The sequence below is a fragment of the Xiphias gladius genome, chromosome 18 (assembly GCF_016859285.1).
Source record: "Xiphias gladius isolate SHS-SW01 ecotype Sanya breed wild chromosome 18, ASM1685928v1, whole genome shotgun sequence".
Classification (NCBI taxonomy): domain Eukaryota; kingdom Metazoa; phylum Chordata; class Actinopteri; order Istiophoriformes; family Xiphiidae; genus Xiphias; species Xiphias gladius.
The window spans coordinates 19681388-19697190 of NC_053417.1; the positions used below are offsets into that span (position 1 = coordinate 19681388).

A 15803-nucleotide genomic window follows, 5' to 3' on the forward strand; every position below is an offset into this window, starting at 1 on the left:
AGAGTGGTTTGACTCTGGTAGCAACAGTAAACTTCTGCAGGACCTGGATAACTCCTCAGTGATGGAGGATGGCCGAAAGAAGCTCAACACAGTCTTCCATTACCAGGTGTGTGTGCATGTATGTGCATTTGTGTGAGACCACTGTGGTGGGTGTGCCTGTATATCCCTGATATTGTAACAGCGACAGCGGGGTGCTGAAGGTTAGAACTCTCTGTAAATGGTGTCACTGGCTGTCCGTGGGTGGGGGGACAGTCTCTTTTGCTGCACAGTTAGTTGTAGGTGCTTCCGTTTGTGCTGGTGTTTACTGCTGCGCCACGTTTCTCTCTATGATTGCATTGTACAGGTCATTCATAGCAGCAGAGCTGTAGCAGAGCTGCTGCAAACAAACTGTTATTATGGATATTCTGAATCTAGACACATAGAATGATATGCAGTGTGTTTGTGTAATTTTTTTAATAAGTAGGTTACATTTAATCATTACCTTTTTAACAGCTGAATACAAAATTATTTTAATTTTCAAGTCAGGTACCTGTTGATTTAACAGTATATTATCTATATATGTTATATGTGATCACTGATCAGAACTTTTTGAGGGCTGGGTTAGGCCAGAAAAGAAAAGTTCATACGCCACGTCGTCCAGTCACGTCAGAAGTGTTTATAGCTGTTCCGAACATCGCCATTTGAAGGCGGGATGAAAAGCCAGCCGTCGTAGAGAGGGTGAGATGTGCTTATCGTTAAATATGGGGATGACCGCCACAAACTTGACAAATCACCACATAAAGTGTACGCAAATGTCAGCGCGTTGGCTTCAAAAACCTACTGATATTGTCAGACACAATTCCAGTGTTGGAAAGCTCTGGGGGGAGGGGCTTTCCGAAGCTGTTTGACCATCAGACAAATACTTCTGATGAAATATACAAGCACCGTAATACTTAACTTAAAGAACCTGTGTAGGCTTACCTTTTAAAAACCGTTGAAGAGATTCCTAATCATACATAGGTTTAAAGCTGTTCGGACTGTTACAGGGCTTTATAGAGTTTTTGACCAGAGAATAGTGGGGAAGTTTGTTGTTCTATATTGTATTTGTAGACTAGGTAGTTATGGACATTTGATTACAGTGTGTCTAACGCAGTACTGTTGGTCATGTTTCAAACTAGTCATGTAGCTTGTTTAATTTAATTTTATTTACCGCCTGTATATTATTTTAGTACATATGAAATTATGTATGTGCCTACTGTATGTACAATACTTTGCAAGTTTAAGGCACTAAAAGTAACGACGGGATGCTTTCAAAAATAATGTCATGAATGGTTTTTATTTATCAGTTAACGTCATACAAATCAATAGTTGGTGTCATCGCCCATTGCCTTTAAACAGCACCAGTTCTCCTAGGTACACTTGCACACATTTTTTCAAGGTCCTTGGCAGGTGGATTGTTCCAAGGAGCTTGGAAAACTTGCCACAGTTCTTCTGTGGATTTAGGCTGTCACAGTGTCTTCTGTCTCTTCATGTGATCCCAGATTTTCCACTCACTGGGGGCCAGACCATCTGCAGCCTGTCTCCTTGTTCTTCTAGTCTCTGAAGATAGTTTTTTTTTTTTACTCTTTTTGTGTATTTGGGGGTTGTTGTCATGCTGCAGAATGAATTTAGAACCAATCAGATGCCCCCATGATGGACAAAAATCTAAACATCTAAAGTGCCCAAAACGTATGCACAGTACTGCATGTGTATGTAATATTACTTTCACTTACTTTTATTTGCATAATCACATGAAATTTATTTTTTTCCACAGAAAAGTTTAATTATCTAGTTACAAATGATTAAAAATTATATCTACTCTTTCTGATTTATTTATAAGTCTAGAATATATGAATATGCTAATATTTTTCTTTCCAAAAGTTTAACTACTGGATATAGGTCTTCCGTACTTCATGGAAAAGTCCATTTACAGTTAATGTGGCGTGAAAGTTTCAAGTTTCCACATCACACTTGTGTAAGTTGGATTTTGGATCATGATTAGCTTCCAGCAAGTTGTGATTTCACAAAATTGTGCTTGCACTAACATGTCCTGAATTCAGACTTAATGTGAACACAGAGACACTTTCCCACTTTCAGCAGATGCATGTGAGAACACATTCACATAAGCAAAACACTCCTTTGTGTCAAGGGGGAAATGAATGACTTATACGTTGTATTAATTGTTAAGACTGAGTCATTAATAATGGAAGTTTAAATTTATTATCCAAGACACCTAAATACTTGGCAGAGTACTTGTAATGATTAACTAATGATTTATAATTTATCTAACAGTATTTGTCCTGTAGTTAATACATTATTGATAATAATAACCGACACTATATGAGAACTAAGTGTTAAAATTAGTTTCAAATACTTAAATATTATACTTAAATATAAATGAAATTTATATGTATTCATTTGTTCATGAGTAAACAGACATCCAGCGGCCCTCAACCTATGACCTGTTACCTGTACTTGTTAAGTGCTGTGTTTAGTTTTTGCTGAGCCATGGGGACAGAGCTGTGAAAGCAGCGAGCTGCAGCGTGTACTAACAGTCTGGGTTCACTGGCAAGACTGTTCAATCCGTTTCACCACAGGCCGACTTTAATGAGCCCAGCCAGGCTCCCACAGACTTGCCACCAGTCTAGATGCACGCAAGACCAACACACGCGCGTACACACAAACATGTGCACCTCTCAACAACACAACCCCCTCGAGGGCATGCTTAATGATGCTGTTCTGCTGCACCCCAGCTCACCCCTGACCCCGTGCCCTCTGTCCTCTCTCATCTTTCCCCCCTCCTTCCCTCCCGCTCCTTCTCTCCCTTCACAGATCCCAGAGGGGGCATCGCTGGCCATGAGCATGAAAGACAAGAAAGAGAACACCCTGGGGAGAGGTACGTCAGCTTCAAACACACCCTCTCCCTGTCGCTTTGTCACCCACACTCACTCGCACTTGGATAAATACACGCACTCGCTCGATCACAGGAAACAGCACATGCTTAGTTGATCACGAGAACATGATACGCTCATGTAAACACGCATGAAAACACACACCCTCTCGTCCCAAAAGACATAGCAGCCATCTAAACACACTTGCACCTAATAAATCACAACACATACCCTCCTACTTTGCAGGGGAGTTAAGCTACTGATTCATTCATAGCTCTTTTTTCCTGTTATAAATGTATTCCATTAGCAAGTGTCAGCTTGTGGGAAAAAATGCAACAAAAGTTGGCCCATTGTCCAGCCTCAAGCTGGAATATAATGACTGCTCTTCCTGTTGACAGATGAGTTTACATACAGCCTGTAATGGGCTTGTCCATTCGTTGTCTAGGGTCTAACTTACATAATCAGTACCAGACCAGAGCTCAGTTCTGCTAAGGCTCTGTCCATCAAAGCCTCTCCTCTCATTCATACTGGGCCAAAAATAGGCTTATGTGGACCAAACCTGGCTCCAGCTTCAAAGCGTCAAGGGGGTGTTATGAGCCTCTAGTGCTCCCTGGCTAATATAAAACACTGTCCTGCCTGCCTGTGATCAGTGTTGAGGGTCTGGACTGAGGCCCGCTGGGCAGGAGCATCTCTGGCGGAGCAGCCTGTAATGAGAACACATTCACCACGTGTGTGTTTGTGTGTGTATTTGGACAAGTGCCTTTCTTTGTTTGTGCTGGTCTGTATGTGTGCAGTAATTTATTGTATTTGCTTGTGTTTGTGTCTGCATTTGTGCTTGTGTTTGGACATGCGTCTACATGCATCCTCATACCTGCTTATGCATGTGTATGAGTGTGTTTGTATTTAGACCTATATATAGACCAGCAAGGTTTAATGCTCTTTCCAAGCGTTGGCCAAGCATTACCATCTCATTACACTGGCTCCAGAACCAATCACAGACTCTGTGTCTGTCTCCCCTAATCTCTCTCTTTTCTCTCTCCTTTCACTCGTAATCTTTCTTTTTCATTCTCTCAGACAGCTCCCCTCCCCTACCGGCCCACAGTCCACCTTAATCACTTTCTCCTTTCGCATGTACTCTATCTCCCTTGCTCTCCTGTCAATCTCTTGGGTTTTTTTTCTCTCTTCTATCTGTCACACTCCTCTGTGCTCCCTCCTCCTGTCTCCTCTCATTCTCTCAGGTCTCCTACTTGCTGATTGCACATTGTTTCATGCTGTGTGCTTTTTTTTTTGTCTCTTTCTCCTTAGTCAAAGATCTGGATACAGAGAAGTATGTACATTTGGTGAGTATCTCCTCATAGGTGATCAGAATGTTTCTTTCATTTTTTTGCCAGAGTTTCCCTGTGTGTGCGAGTGTTAGTCAGCCCAGAGAAGGCCTGACGACAGAGGGAATGGGGGTGAATGGAGGTGAAAAGGAAAGCTGCTGAGAGGACATGACAGCACTAATTCCGCTTAAGCTCTTTTATAGACGTCAGCCCAGATATGGGCCCTTTGACTTTAGAATAATGAGTTCCTTGGAACACAATTTGCCGGGTGGATAGTTAGTTTTACAGGACAGCTCTGTAGTCGTTTTTTTTTGACACAAGTAGGTGGAATTTGGCTGCTTTTTCTTTTTCTTACTTCTGCCCCTATTTAGACTAGTATGAACAAGTTAGATACATGATTCTATACACAGCAAAAAAACATGAAAATTTTCCAACTACCATCACTTCCTCAATTCTGTATATTATTCAGTACTTCAAAATACCCTGATGTGGTTTCTGGATCATGTTTCTAATGCATGAAACAGAAAATTCCCCTCTGACAACTGAGATGGTAAAGACAGTGGAGTATTCATTTGGCTACTCATGAGGGAGTTTACCTCTTCAACCTTTTTGCAGTATGTTGACCTTTGGCCTCTTTTGTGTTCCAGGTCCTACCTCATGATGAGCTAATGGAGACCAAGAAGTCGCACAGACAGAGCCACCGCAAGAAAGTCCTGCCTGAAATCTACCTGACACGCCTGCTGTCTACCAAGGTGAGCAGAAACAAGAGACGGCCTACGTTGTCAGCAACACCAACAGACTTTAGTTAGAGCTAGATATCTATGTCAGCTTTCTATTTCATGTTTTTATCGCCCATATTTAGCTTCCGGGGCTGTCTAGAAATTCTCAAATTCTCATCTCATGAAAACATGTCACTGTGTATGTATGAGCCGCCTTTTTTCTTTTCCTCCACAGGGAACTCTTCAGAAGTTCTTGGACGACCTCTTTCAGGCCATCCTTAGCATCCCTCCGGACCGCCCCCCTCTGGCTGTCAAATATTTCTTTGACTTTCTGGAGGAGCAGGCTGACAAACGGGGCATCACAGACCCAGACACCCTGCACATCTGGAAAACCAACAGGTAGAGAACTAAACTTTATGATTAAAGTCCCCTTTGGTCACCTTGCTGTGCAAGTGCAAGGCTTTAAAAAGCTTATCTTTCCCCGTCTGTGCAGTTTACCTCTTCGTTTCTGGGTGAACATCCTGAAGAATCCTCAGTTTGTGTTTGACATTGATAAGACGGATCACATGGATGCCTGTCTGTCTGTCATCGCCCAAGCTTTCATAGACGCCTGCTCCATTTCTGACCTGCAGCTAGGCAAGGTGAGTCTGTCTATCAGTCTATCTACATTTCAGGGCAAATCCTGGCACTGTGGACTACCCCCTCAGAAAAAATTGAGACACTTATAATTCTTTTTCTTCCCATAATTTGGGGTCTTTTGGTGTAAAAGGGTAAGTATAACGTTGCCTTGAGTTGCCTATATTTTTTTTACATTTTTGGCAAACTGGCACTATGTATCTAGCTAAACATCTGTCTCCCTCGCCCCCCTGGGGAGGCGCGTCTCACAACTTGAAAACCTGATCTGTCGAACTGTAACTGTCTATCATGTACCTGATTACAGATTAAAAATGCGATCAAATAAAGGTTATATATGTCTATCCATCAGTCTCTCTTTCAGCTTGTCTATATATATATATATATATCTAACACACACATGCACACACACACGCACGCACGCACACACACACACACCTCCGAGTCCCCCGTGAACCCTCATCCCAAAGCCTTCAGACTGTCAGCTCCATCTACCTCTGCTCATGTTATTTCAGCCCAGTCGGCTGATCCAAGGTCATGAGCACCAGGGATCTCTTATTGTGAGTGCATGTGCGTGTGTTCAGGCATGCATATGTCTGTCTGTCTGTGTCTGTGTGTGCGCGCTTGCATGTCAATGTCCTCACTGCTCACAAATCCGCCTCATCCCTCCGACACCGTGACCCTGAGCACGCTCTGCTTCCTGTCTCTCTCTGACTGGCTTCCTCCCTGGAGGAAGTCGAGGATCATCAAATAATGCTCCTCTTTCACTGAGAAACACTCTGATTTATATACTTTACTTCAGTGCCAAAGCCAGCGCACTCTATTTAATTAACATGTCCATGCAGGCAGATACATACCTTTGGATACACAGACATAAAACCAACAGCTTTGAGACATTTTTGCACAGTGCGTCGGCAGCTTCCTCGTTCACATGTCGCATCTGTGCACGCACAGTGTTGTGGAGTCAGCAGGTTTAAGGATATGGCCACGTTTTCTCCTGCAGGTCAAGGACACTGACATGACACACCTCTATGTTTTCCTCAAGTGTTTACAGTCGCTCATTTGTGCATGCGTATGAGTGTACGAGAGCGTGTGATGGCCTCAGGACAGGACAGTGAAGGGTATGGGGTCTGGATTAGCAGGAGCGCAGCAGGGGTGAGAGAGAGGGGTAGGAAACTAAGCAACGCTCGCTGTTTCCACAGAAACCCTCTTATCTGGCGAGATGCAGACATGGAGGGCCATTGGGTCACAGGGGGGTTACCAGGCAGATGGGCGAACAGCAGGAACTGACCTTGTGGACAGGAAGAGAGAGGGTTCCCTATCAGAGGGAGCGGCTGTGGCCGCAGCCTTTCAGTCCCACAGCACCTTTAAAACACACAAACATGCTCACACACAAACAAACACACATTAGATGACACGAATAACTTATGACACAGAAATATTAAGGCGCGCTGTAAGCAAATTCACAGAGGCTGAAAGCTGAGGCTGCCCGTCTCTTTTACCCACTCTTTTTGCCTGCCCTACTTTCTCCCTGTCCCTTTCTCGCTTGCAGACACACAGTACACAAAGACCTACACACAGTCACAACAGTAGTCACCACTTAAACCCGAGTCTGCCCACAACCTCTTAGCCGTGCTACTTTTCTCCCTGCTTGGCTAAGCATCAGTGTGAGAGCCTGAAGTGACTGTGGAGAGAGGGGCAGAGGTATGAGGGAGTATTGTTTAGACTGGAATGTTCCTTCTCCAGTTCTGGCTTTTTGAGTCTCCTGTTGTGTGGAAAGGAAACCGTTCCCTCCCTCCATTGTCTCATTTTAGGCTGGTTTAGATAAGATCCTCAACAAATAACATCCATTGTAACTGAACAGCTCCTTGTTAGGAAATTAGCACCAGTGCTGTAAGAAATACTGCTTACTTTAGTAAAACTGTCAGTACCACTCAATACTCTTTCAAGCATACAAAAATTTTTAAAAAAGTACTATCAGGTTAAAGGTCCCTAAAGTATCAAAAGTAAAGGTACTTGTCAAGTAGAATGGCCCCTTTCAGAGTGTTATATAATTGTATATGTATATTGTATGTACCATGTTATTTGAATATTATTACTGATGCATTAACATAGAAGTAGCATTTTAATGTTTTAGCTGGTTGAGATGAAGCTTAGTTTAACTCCTTCACATTATAATAATTATTATATAATAACAATCCATCATAGTTTATAGGCTGATTAAAAGTACAATATTTGCCTCTGAAATGTAGTGTTGTGGAAGTACAAAGCAGCATAAATCTAAAGTTAAAGTACAAGTACCTCAAAAATGTACTTAACCACGCTACATTAGTAAGCCTACTTAGTTACTTTCCACCACTGATTAGGGCCTGTTTGCAGACAGCACAATAATGAACATAGCTTTTCATCTAAGACTGATGTCCGGTGATAAATTATTAATTAACCCTAAAAGCGGAAGTTCTTTACAGTCAAATTTTCCATACATTCTCCAATAAGTGATGTCCATGACCTATCGCTCCCAAAAGGCGGTCCATACGACCATCCGGTCTGCACGCAACAGCACTGGGACCCCATCGTAGCCGCTACACTGCTGATGCTCTAGGAAATTCAACTCCAGCCTCCTCCTGTGTTAGCGTTTAGTTGTTTGCAAATTTTGAATGTTTCTTTTAATGTGTTCATGTTTGTATCTCAGGTTCTGCCAAGGGCTGTCTGAGCTCAGGGACAGTCTGTATGAAGCTTGCTCAGATTTGTTCCAGAGCATCACACGAGCGGAGCCAAATTAATATTAACTAAAAATCTGACCTCAGTGTGTGTGTGTGTGTTTTTTTTTTTTTTCAGGACTCCCCTACCAACAAGCTGCTGTATGCCAAGGAGATCCCTGAGTATAAGAAGAGAGTGCAGTGCTACTACCAGCAGATACAGGAAATGGCACCTCTTAGTGAGCAGGAGATGAATGCTCACCTGGCTGAGGAGTCACGGGTGAGTTAAGGGTTCAGAAAGTACCTGTGTGTTAGTCATCTGGCCTGCAATTACATGCAAGTTTTATTGTGGGAATGATCTAATATAAGACTGTGCTGTCCCTCCTGTAGAAATATAGAAACGAATTCAACACCAACCTGGCCTTGACAGAAATCTACAAATATGCCAAAAGATACAGAAACCAGGTAAGAGAAGAGATTCTTAGGTTACTTCTCTGTCTTTCTGATCTCAGATTCAGATTAGATATGTTACTCGTGTTTAAACTGGCCTTCTTCAGCCGCCAGAACACCTCAGGCAGCCCCTTTTGCTGTATTAAGTTTCACAGATGGGTATCAGAGTGAGGCATATCACCGTGGAAGATCCTGTGCATGTTGAGAGATGTATCAGACTGTAAAAAGCCTTAAAACTTGTCACTCAAGTCACCTGGCCAAATATCCTTCCAGTATCTACACCAATTAGCTATTTTCTTTTGTTTAATGTTTTCAGAAGAAAAACAATCAGATATGGACTCTCTCCCGAGCAGCAGCCACTATTCTATGTCTCCAATCCTCCCTTCCAACCCACATATACCTTTCACTTTAAGCAAACAACATGCTGTTTACCTTCTCTTTATCCACCACCCCTATCTGCTTAATGACAGTGTTAAGTTGCTGCTTCAAATCTCCTGTTTTGCTTTGAACTAGCCCTTTTCAAGCCCCTGCCCTCCTCCCCCATGTGTCCTTACTGCTGTGACTATTCTCTGGAGAGGCTTAGTCAGTGGTGACTGTGCTTTAATGGAGCACCCTCACAATAATACAGTTTAGCTGCTTTCCACTGTCATGCTACTGTGCTGACGTGGGCCAGGGGCTTAGTCTCTGATTCACAGAGCTCTGTGAATGGCCCCTGATTGCCTATTCTCTCGCCCCAGCTAAGTTCGCTCTGCCTGGTAGTGCACTGCTGCTAAGAGCCTATAAATCCCACTGACGCGGTGACAACTATTTGGCATGAAAAACATAGCAGATGGGGGTTTTGTAAATATGTGAAGTGCAAAGGCTTTTGTGGTGTGGAGGCATGCGTGAAGGCAGGAGAAGAGGGTGAAGCACTCCACTTGTTCCTCTGCTGCTCTTGCTTTCTCTCTCGTTTAACTTTCTATGTCCAGGCAGGTGGCTGATTTCCTCCCTCCCCCTGATAGATGGATGCATGAATGCACGGCATCCACTGAAAGTCATCTTTGTTGTGGTTTTCTTTTCTGTCTCCCCCTGGTCAGGTGGTGAACGCTCTGGAGTCTAACCCCACTGCACGGCGCACTCAGCTGCACCACAAGTTCGAGCAGGTCATTGCCCTCGTGGAGGACAACATCTACGAGTGCTGCAGCGAAGCCTGAACCTGCCGGTCTCTTCTACTAGCCATCTCTTTCTCCTGCTGACAGCTGCCTTTCACCCACCTACATGGTTACTTGGGAAGGTCAGCCACTTAGGAGTTAGCCTTCATAAGTGTCATTATTACTCCCACAGATTCTAACAAGCTTGAAAAGGGGCAGAGCAAAGGACTTAAACCTGCCTCTCAAGCGTTATACATTTGCGAGGTGTTCCTCCTTTCATCTGGGAACGCCAAGCAATTTTCCCAAATCTTTCCTAAAGACACGGACAGAATTCCAGTCTGGCTCAGCTATGCTTTAGAAGGGAATGTGTAGGAGCTTGGAGATGAGTTTTTTGTTTTTTTCTGGATGTCTTTACAGTTACTGGGAGCTACAGTAAGCCCTGGTGGCAATCTTAACGCACTGAACCCTTTTCTGAAGGGAACGAGCCAATGATGCACTGTACTGTATTATAATGTCCATAGCAATATTTATAGATGTGTTATAATGCTTTCAAGTGGCCTGTTCATCAGGATGAGTAGGAAGGACCGTGACAAACTCCTCCCATCTCCTAAAGCCTGCAATGTTCTCAGGTGTGATTGGTGAAGATGGGTGACTCGCTCCCATCGGTGCTCTGAACACTGCGTCCCAATGTGCTTTGCAGGTTGATGATGGGTTGAGGAGGAGTGGAGAGAGAAATATAAATGACTGAAATTAATGAAATCAAATATTATGTAGTTCACTGGGAAGAGCTGCATCAGTATAGAAGTGTTGATCAGTGTGCTTGTAAACAAATGAATATCATGTCGGATTCTGACCAATTTAAAAGAGGGAAACTTACATTTATGGAAAAAAAAGTGAGCTCAATATAATCTGAAGAGAGACTGTATTTGTGATGCCAAATGACCTGTCAAAGTTTGTGAAATAAATTACAGTATTTAGGATTTTAAAGTGTCTAATGATGACAACGTTTATTGTACTAAGTGCTTCATTTCTAAATGCATTACAGCATGGTGAATTTTAACATTTGAAAAGCATTAAGATTTGGCCTGCCACCCACAAACTAGCATCTGGAATGTCTCAGAAAGCCTTGTAAATGTTCTCATTATAAAGCGAGTAAGGGAAATGTCATGCAGACATTTAGCTTTGTTTTTATTGCAGGACACAGAACAATTTCTACAAGATCCTAGCCTTTATACAATGAACAAAATAATATCCCCATATCTCTTTAATACACACATTGACATTCTGACATCCGTTCAAATCAATAAACATGCACCACACACATTCATCCAGTGTCTTGCAGGAAGAATCTTCTCCCTGCAGAGGCTCTTTTCAGGTCCATCTGTTTACACTCATGTCTCAGTCGATGCCAAGAGCAAACTAACCACCTCAGCTTCATCCCCGTAAAGAAAGGAAAAAAGATCAAAGGAGAGCCCCGTCCAATGCCTTAAAAATTCATGAGATATCTAAACAAATTCATGACTAATTTCAACTAAAGTGATTCAATTATAAAACTGATTGTTCAACTTGCATTTTTTGGGGATATATAGCTGCAACAATTACTTAAGCAAGAGTTGATGTGGATGAAATTAAGCGTTCTGGTTTGTTGAATTAGATTTTCACCTATAATGTGTTTTTTTTGGTTAGTGGGGAGCTTGGAATGTGTTCAGTTGGATCATCAGACAGACTACAGCCCTTCGATGCTGATGTTAAACTCTATGAAGCCAGCTGAACACTTTCCGTGATTAAATGGGTTGAGAATACACATGCTGGCCCTTGAGTGTGTCAGTCCCACCAAAGGTGCGGTTGTGCCGCTGCAGCGAAGACACATGGAGAGGTAAGTCAAAAGGATTGGCCAATAGAACAAAGTGTTGGTTGGCGGTGGAGGGTCCCTAGGTGTGCAGGGACAGATGGGACATGGAAGAGGAGGAGCCGGGGCGGGTGTAGGCAGGTCAAGCGGGGGCCACCTGGCTGGAAGAGACAGATGAAGCCTGGGTTTTGGAGGCAGCAGCAGCAGCAGCCTCATCGTCTCCAAACGGGTTCTTTCCACAGCACACTGTGGTGATCATGCAGTTCCTGAACTGGATGCCAAAAAGGAGAAAATCTGAATCACATTTATGATACAGCTTCACTAAGGGGTGGTAGAAGTATTCAGATGTTTTACTTAAGTAAAAGTACCAATTCATGAATGTTAAAATATTCCATTACAAGTAAAAGTCCTGTATTCAAAATCCTACTTAAGTATAAGTACGGAAATATTATCAGCAAAATGTACTTGAAATATTAAAAGTACAAGTAGTCCCCCTGTGAATGATTGATTATTGCATTGCATTATTAAACTGTTTAACACTGATGCAAGGGTCACAAAAAATATGAGAGGTCATGAGATGATGAATGTAGTACAAAAAAAAAAAAAAAAATGAAAAATGCCACTACACAAATTTATACTCATTTTTTGGAGACATCTTTAAATGAAACTGTGGGATTTTTATTTGGAAAATGTCTCTCTCAGTGGACCTCCTAAGAACTCACGGCTACAGAAATGTGAAGGGAGGCCCCAACGTTGTTTTCTCTTAGCAACGGGTCATAACCCAAAAAGGCTGAGAGGCACTGATTTAATCTTTAACAAGGCATTTTCTTTTACGAGCATATTATACATTTTTAATGTAAAATGTTAATCTGAAAAGTAACAACAGCTGTCAGATAAATAGTGTAGTAGTAGTAGTAGTGGAGTAAAAAGTACAATGTTTGCCTCTAAAATGTTGTGAAGTGGAAGAATGAAGCGACACAAGATGGAAACACTCATGTAAAGTACCCCAAAATTGTACTTAAGTAGAGTACTTGTCCTTTGACCACTGCCCTTCAGTATAGCTCTCTGTTACACTCTCTCTTACAGGATATATGCTTCACATACTGTACCTGTCTGTTTAGCAGAATGTAGATGACTGGGTTGTACAGAGCAGCGCTCTTGGCAAAGAAGGCTGGAACAGTCATGAATACCGGTCCAAACTCAGCTCCCTGATTGGCGAAGATGTACCAAGCCATGCTGGCATAGGGCAACCAGCACACCAGGAAGGAGATCACCATGACAATGACTATACGTGTCACTTCTTTTTCCGCTCTCTGGGTGGTTTCAGACTCTTGCTGCTGGGCCGCAGCCTGAGCAAAGACAGATACAGCTTATTAAAATACGAAAGGTATAATCTGTGATGCAAATGTAAACAAAAGGGTCAACCTATCACTAAAACTAAAAAAAAAAACACCAAGGATATGACTACCAAACTGACAGACAAGTCTTTTAATCAATGGACTAACACTAGAAAACAGCCAAATCTACAGTAAATGAGTCATGTTTTGTCATGCTGTTGGAGGGTTGTTGTCTGTAATGATTTCACACTCAGCAGTAAAACAAAAAGCTTGATATTCATCATTACGTCGAACTCAAATTATATATGCAAATTATATCTGTAATTTATTTGTCAAAAAATTACAGATTGAGGCTTTAACAACAGAAAAGCTGGTGCTTTATCAGAAGAATTCGAAGCCTTATTTTTAAACTATTTATGACTGCTAATACATTATCAATGTTGTTATGCTATTATTAATGATGGCATCAGGATGACACGGTGAGCAGGCGGACTGCCCTTCAGCTGGAGGCCCTGGGTATAAGCTACCACATTGGCAACAATCTGCCCTCCTGAAGTGTCCTTGAGCCATTAAATCCCTCGCATCCCCAGAGACTATGCTCTGTGATGCTCCAACCTCCCTGTGGAGGGGAGAAAGGTAAAAAAAAAAGTCCTCAACAAGGATAAATAAGGTATCACATCCTTATTATTAACATTACATCCGACAGTGGTGTTCTTACCACTCGCACAGTGCAGACCAGGCGACTGTAGCAGAAGAAAATGATGAAGAGGGGGATAGAGAAATGGAGGACAAACATATAGATGACGAATGAGGTGTTGTTGATCTCAGGCTTGGGAGTGTAGTAGTCAATTCCACAGGAACACTGCATTCCCTCTGGAATGTACCTGCATCCACGCATGTAATAATAATCTAAGAATTTCCATCAACACTATCACACACAATATTTGTTACTACATACAGTGATGTGTCTTTAAGTAAGTGTGCTGCAAGTAAATAAAAATAACCTCTAAGGTGATTTATTGTGTAAATGATTAGTTCAATGTTTGTATGGTTTTAAAGCCTGACAAGTACAGTCTCCACACTACAGCTTAAAGTACCGGGACCATCCAGACAGAGGAGGTACAGCACAGGTTAGGGCCATGATCCATGTGAATGCCAGGCCAGCGATGGCATGTTTTTCCCCAAAGCGGAAGTTGGTCATTGGCTTACAGACCACAATGTAGCGCTCAATAGCCAAAACCACCAGAGACCAGAGAGCAATCTCCCCTGAGACATAAAATAAAGCAGGTTTACATTTAAATAAAGCACATGCATTTTTTCATGATATTAAACACTTGCCATTATCGTATTTTAGATATCAAGTATTTTCACACACAAAATCTCTCAAAAATTAAAGTTTTAAAATATTTTCAATTATGAAAGAGACACGCAAAAGGATAAAATTCACATTCATCAACATAAGAATGAAAACATATAATATACAGGTAAATTTATGTAACCTTTAACAAATTCTCTCTCTTACCTCCTAAGGTGGCAAAGAATCCTTCAATGTTGCAACCGATGACCCCTAAAATGAAATATCCATGCAGGGCTGTGTAGAGAGTAACAGTGAAGCCCCCAACAACCAAGAAGAGGTCGGCCACCGCCAGGTTGAGCAGAATGTAGTTCAGAGGGGTCCTCAGCTTTTTGTGTTTGACAGTGACATAGAGGGTGATGAAGTTGATTGGGAAGGCAGTTATGATGAGGAACAGCATGTACGCAGCCAGAAGAGAGAACTTCCAGGGCTCAGCCAGGTAGTACTGAGGGTGCTCAAAAGGGCTGCGAACCAACCCTGTCTTGTTAGACATGGGGACATAAAAGTTGGGTCCTTCTGTGCCATTCATGGCTGCTGTTGGTAATGGTTTTTCTTCCTCTGAGACCTTGACACCGGATAAAACAGTCTGTGCCTCTTCTCAGAATAAAAGACTGTGAGGGAGTCTTGTGGTGCAGCTGAAGTGCAAATAGGGGAGAAAAGACGGATGGAGGAATGGATCTTGTGGAAGTAAGGTGTGCTCTGCAGCCCCCCGAGGAGGTGCGGCACCTTTTAACAGACCCATCGGATTAGGGACGTGCATGGAGCAAAGTGTTAGCAGAGATGGAATTAAGACACTCAATCTCAGTCTCACTCTCTCCCACTTTCACACATGCATATTCACAAAGATTTACAGGCGAAACTCCAGGAATAGCTATGCAGTATGTTAAGAATTTTCGAGGTACGAGGTTACAGGCACGGCTATCCAAACCCCATCATTACTGTCATGTGCATCAATGCATCATCAGAATTAAATGAGAGAGTAGGAGGATGCCAAAGAGGGAACCAGCCTATTTGTGATTTAAACAATTCAGAGTGGACTAACTACAAATGAAGTTTCTTGAGCAATCCAACTTATTTGCATCTGTGAAATCCTAATCCCTAACCACTGCATAATGCAGAGCTAAACTCATAGCCTTAAATGTAATCGAAATCAGTGGGGCATACAGCTCATAGCTTGCACTCTCACTCCGGCTCTCTATTTCACAGACACAAATCCTAAAGTTCAATCTTAAAGAGTAAAAACTCAAATTGTCCTAGTTAACAAAATCCACTGTAATAAGAAATACCAAAATATTTTATTGAAAAGTGTTGTTTTTCCTTGTAACAATATAAAAAATACATTCTCATGACTAAACAACAGATGACGTACCCTGTTATAAAACATACAGTATAGCTCCAGAA

At 42.3% G+C, this 15803-nt stretch overlaps 2 protein-coding genes across 2 annotated transcripts in view; one reads left to right on the plus strand and one right to left on the minus strand.

Moving 5' to 3' along the window:
- plxnd1 (plexin D1) overlaps window positions 1-10918 on the plus strand; it is a 63306-nt gene extending 52388 nt beyond the window's left edge. The window contains exons 28-36 of the mRNA XM_040153965.1: window positions 3-106; window positions 2851-2914; window positions 4215-4249; window positions 4879-4983; window positions 5186-5349; window positions 5444-5591; window positions 8422-8562; window positions 8673-8747; window positions 9809-10918. Coding sequence (XP_040009899.1) covers window positions 3-106; window positions 2851-2914; window positions 4215-4249; window positions 4879-4983; window positions 5186-5349; window positions 5444-5591; window positions 8422-8562; window positions 8673-8747; window positions 9809-9925 — 953 coding nt within the window. The 3' untranslated portion in view covers window positions 9926-10918. The remainder of the gene's footprint in view (window positions 1-2; window positions 107-2850; window positions 2915-4214; window positions 4250-4878; window positions 4984-5185; window positions 5350-5443; window positions 5592-8421; window positions 8563-8672; window positions 8748-9808) is intronic.
- Window positions 10919-11838: 920 nt separating this feature from the next.
- LOC120804485 (rhodopsin-like) lies at window positions 11839-14931 on the minus strand. The gene is made up of 5 exons (XM_040153966.1): window positions 14571-14931; window positions 14146-14314; window positions 13767-13932; window positions 12821-13060; window positions 11839-11982 (listed from the first exon to the last, which is right to left on the minus strand). The coding sequence occupies exons 1-5, from the start codon at window positions 14929-14931 to the stop codon at window positions 11854-11856; spliced, it is 1065 nt and encodes a 354-aa protein (XP_040009900.1). The 3' UTR covers window positions 11839-11853.
- Between the last annotated feature and the right edge of the window lie 872 nt (window positions 14932-15803).

Coding starts and splice junctions, on each gene's coding strand:
- LOC120804485 (XM_040153966.1), bottom strand. CDS start 14,931: ATGAATGGCACAGAAGGACCCAACTTTTATGTCCCCATGTCTAACAAG. Junction 14,315..14,570: donor ATTCTTTGCCACCTTAGGAG/GTAAGAGAGAGA, acceptor TTTATGTCTCAG/GGGAGATTGCTCTCTGGTCT. Junction 13,933..14,145: donor CCTCTGTCTGGATGGTCCCG/GTACTTTAAGCT, acceptor GCGTGGATGCAG/GTACATTCCAGAGGGAATGC.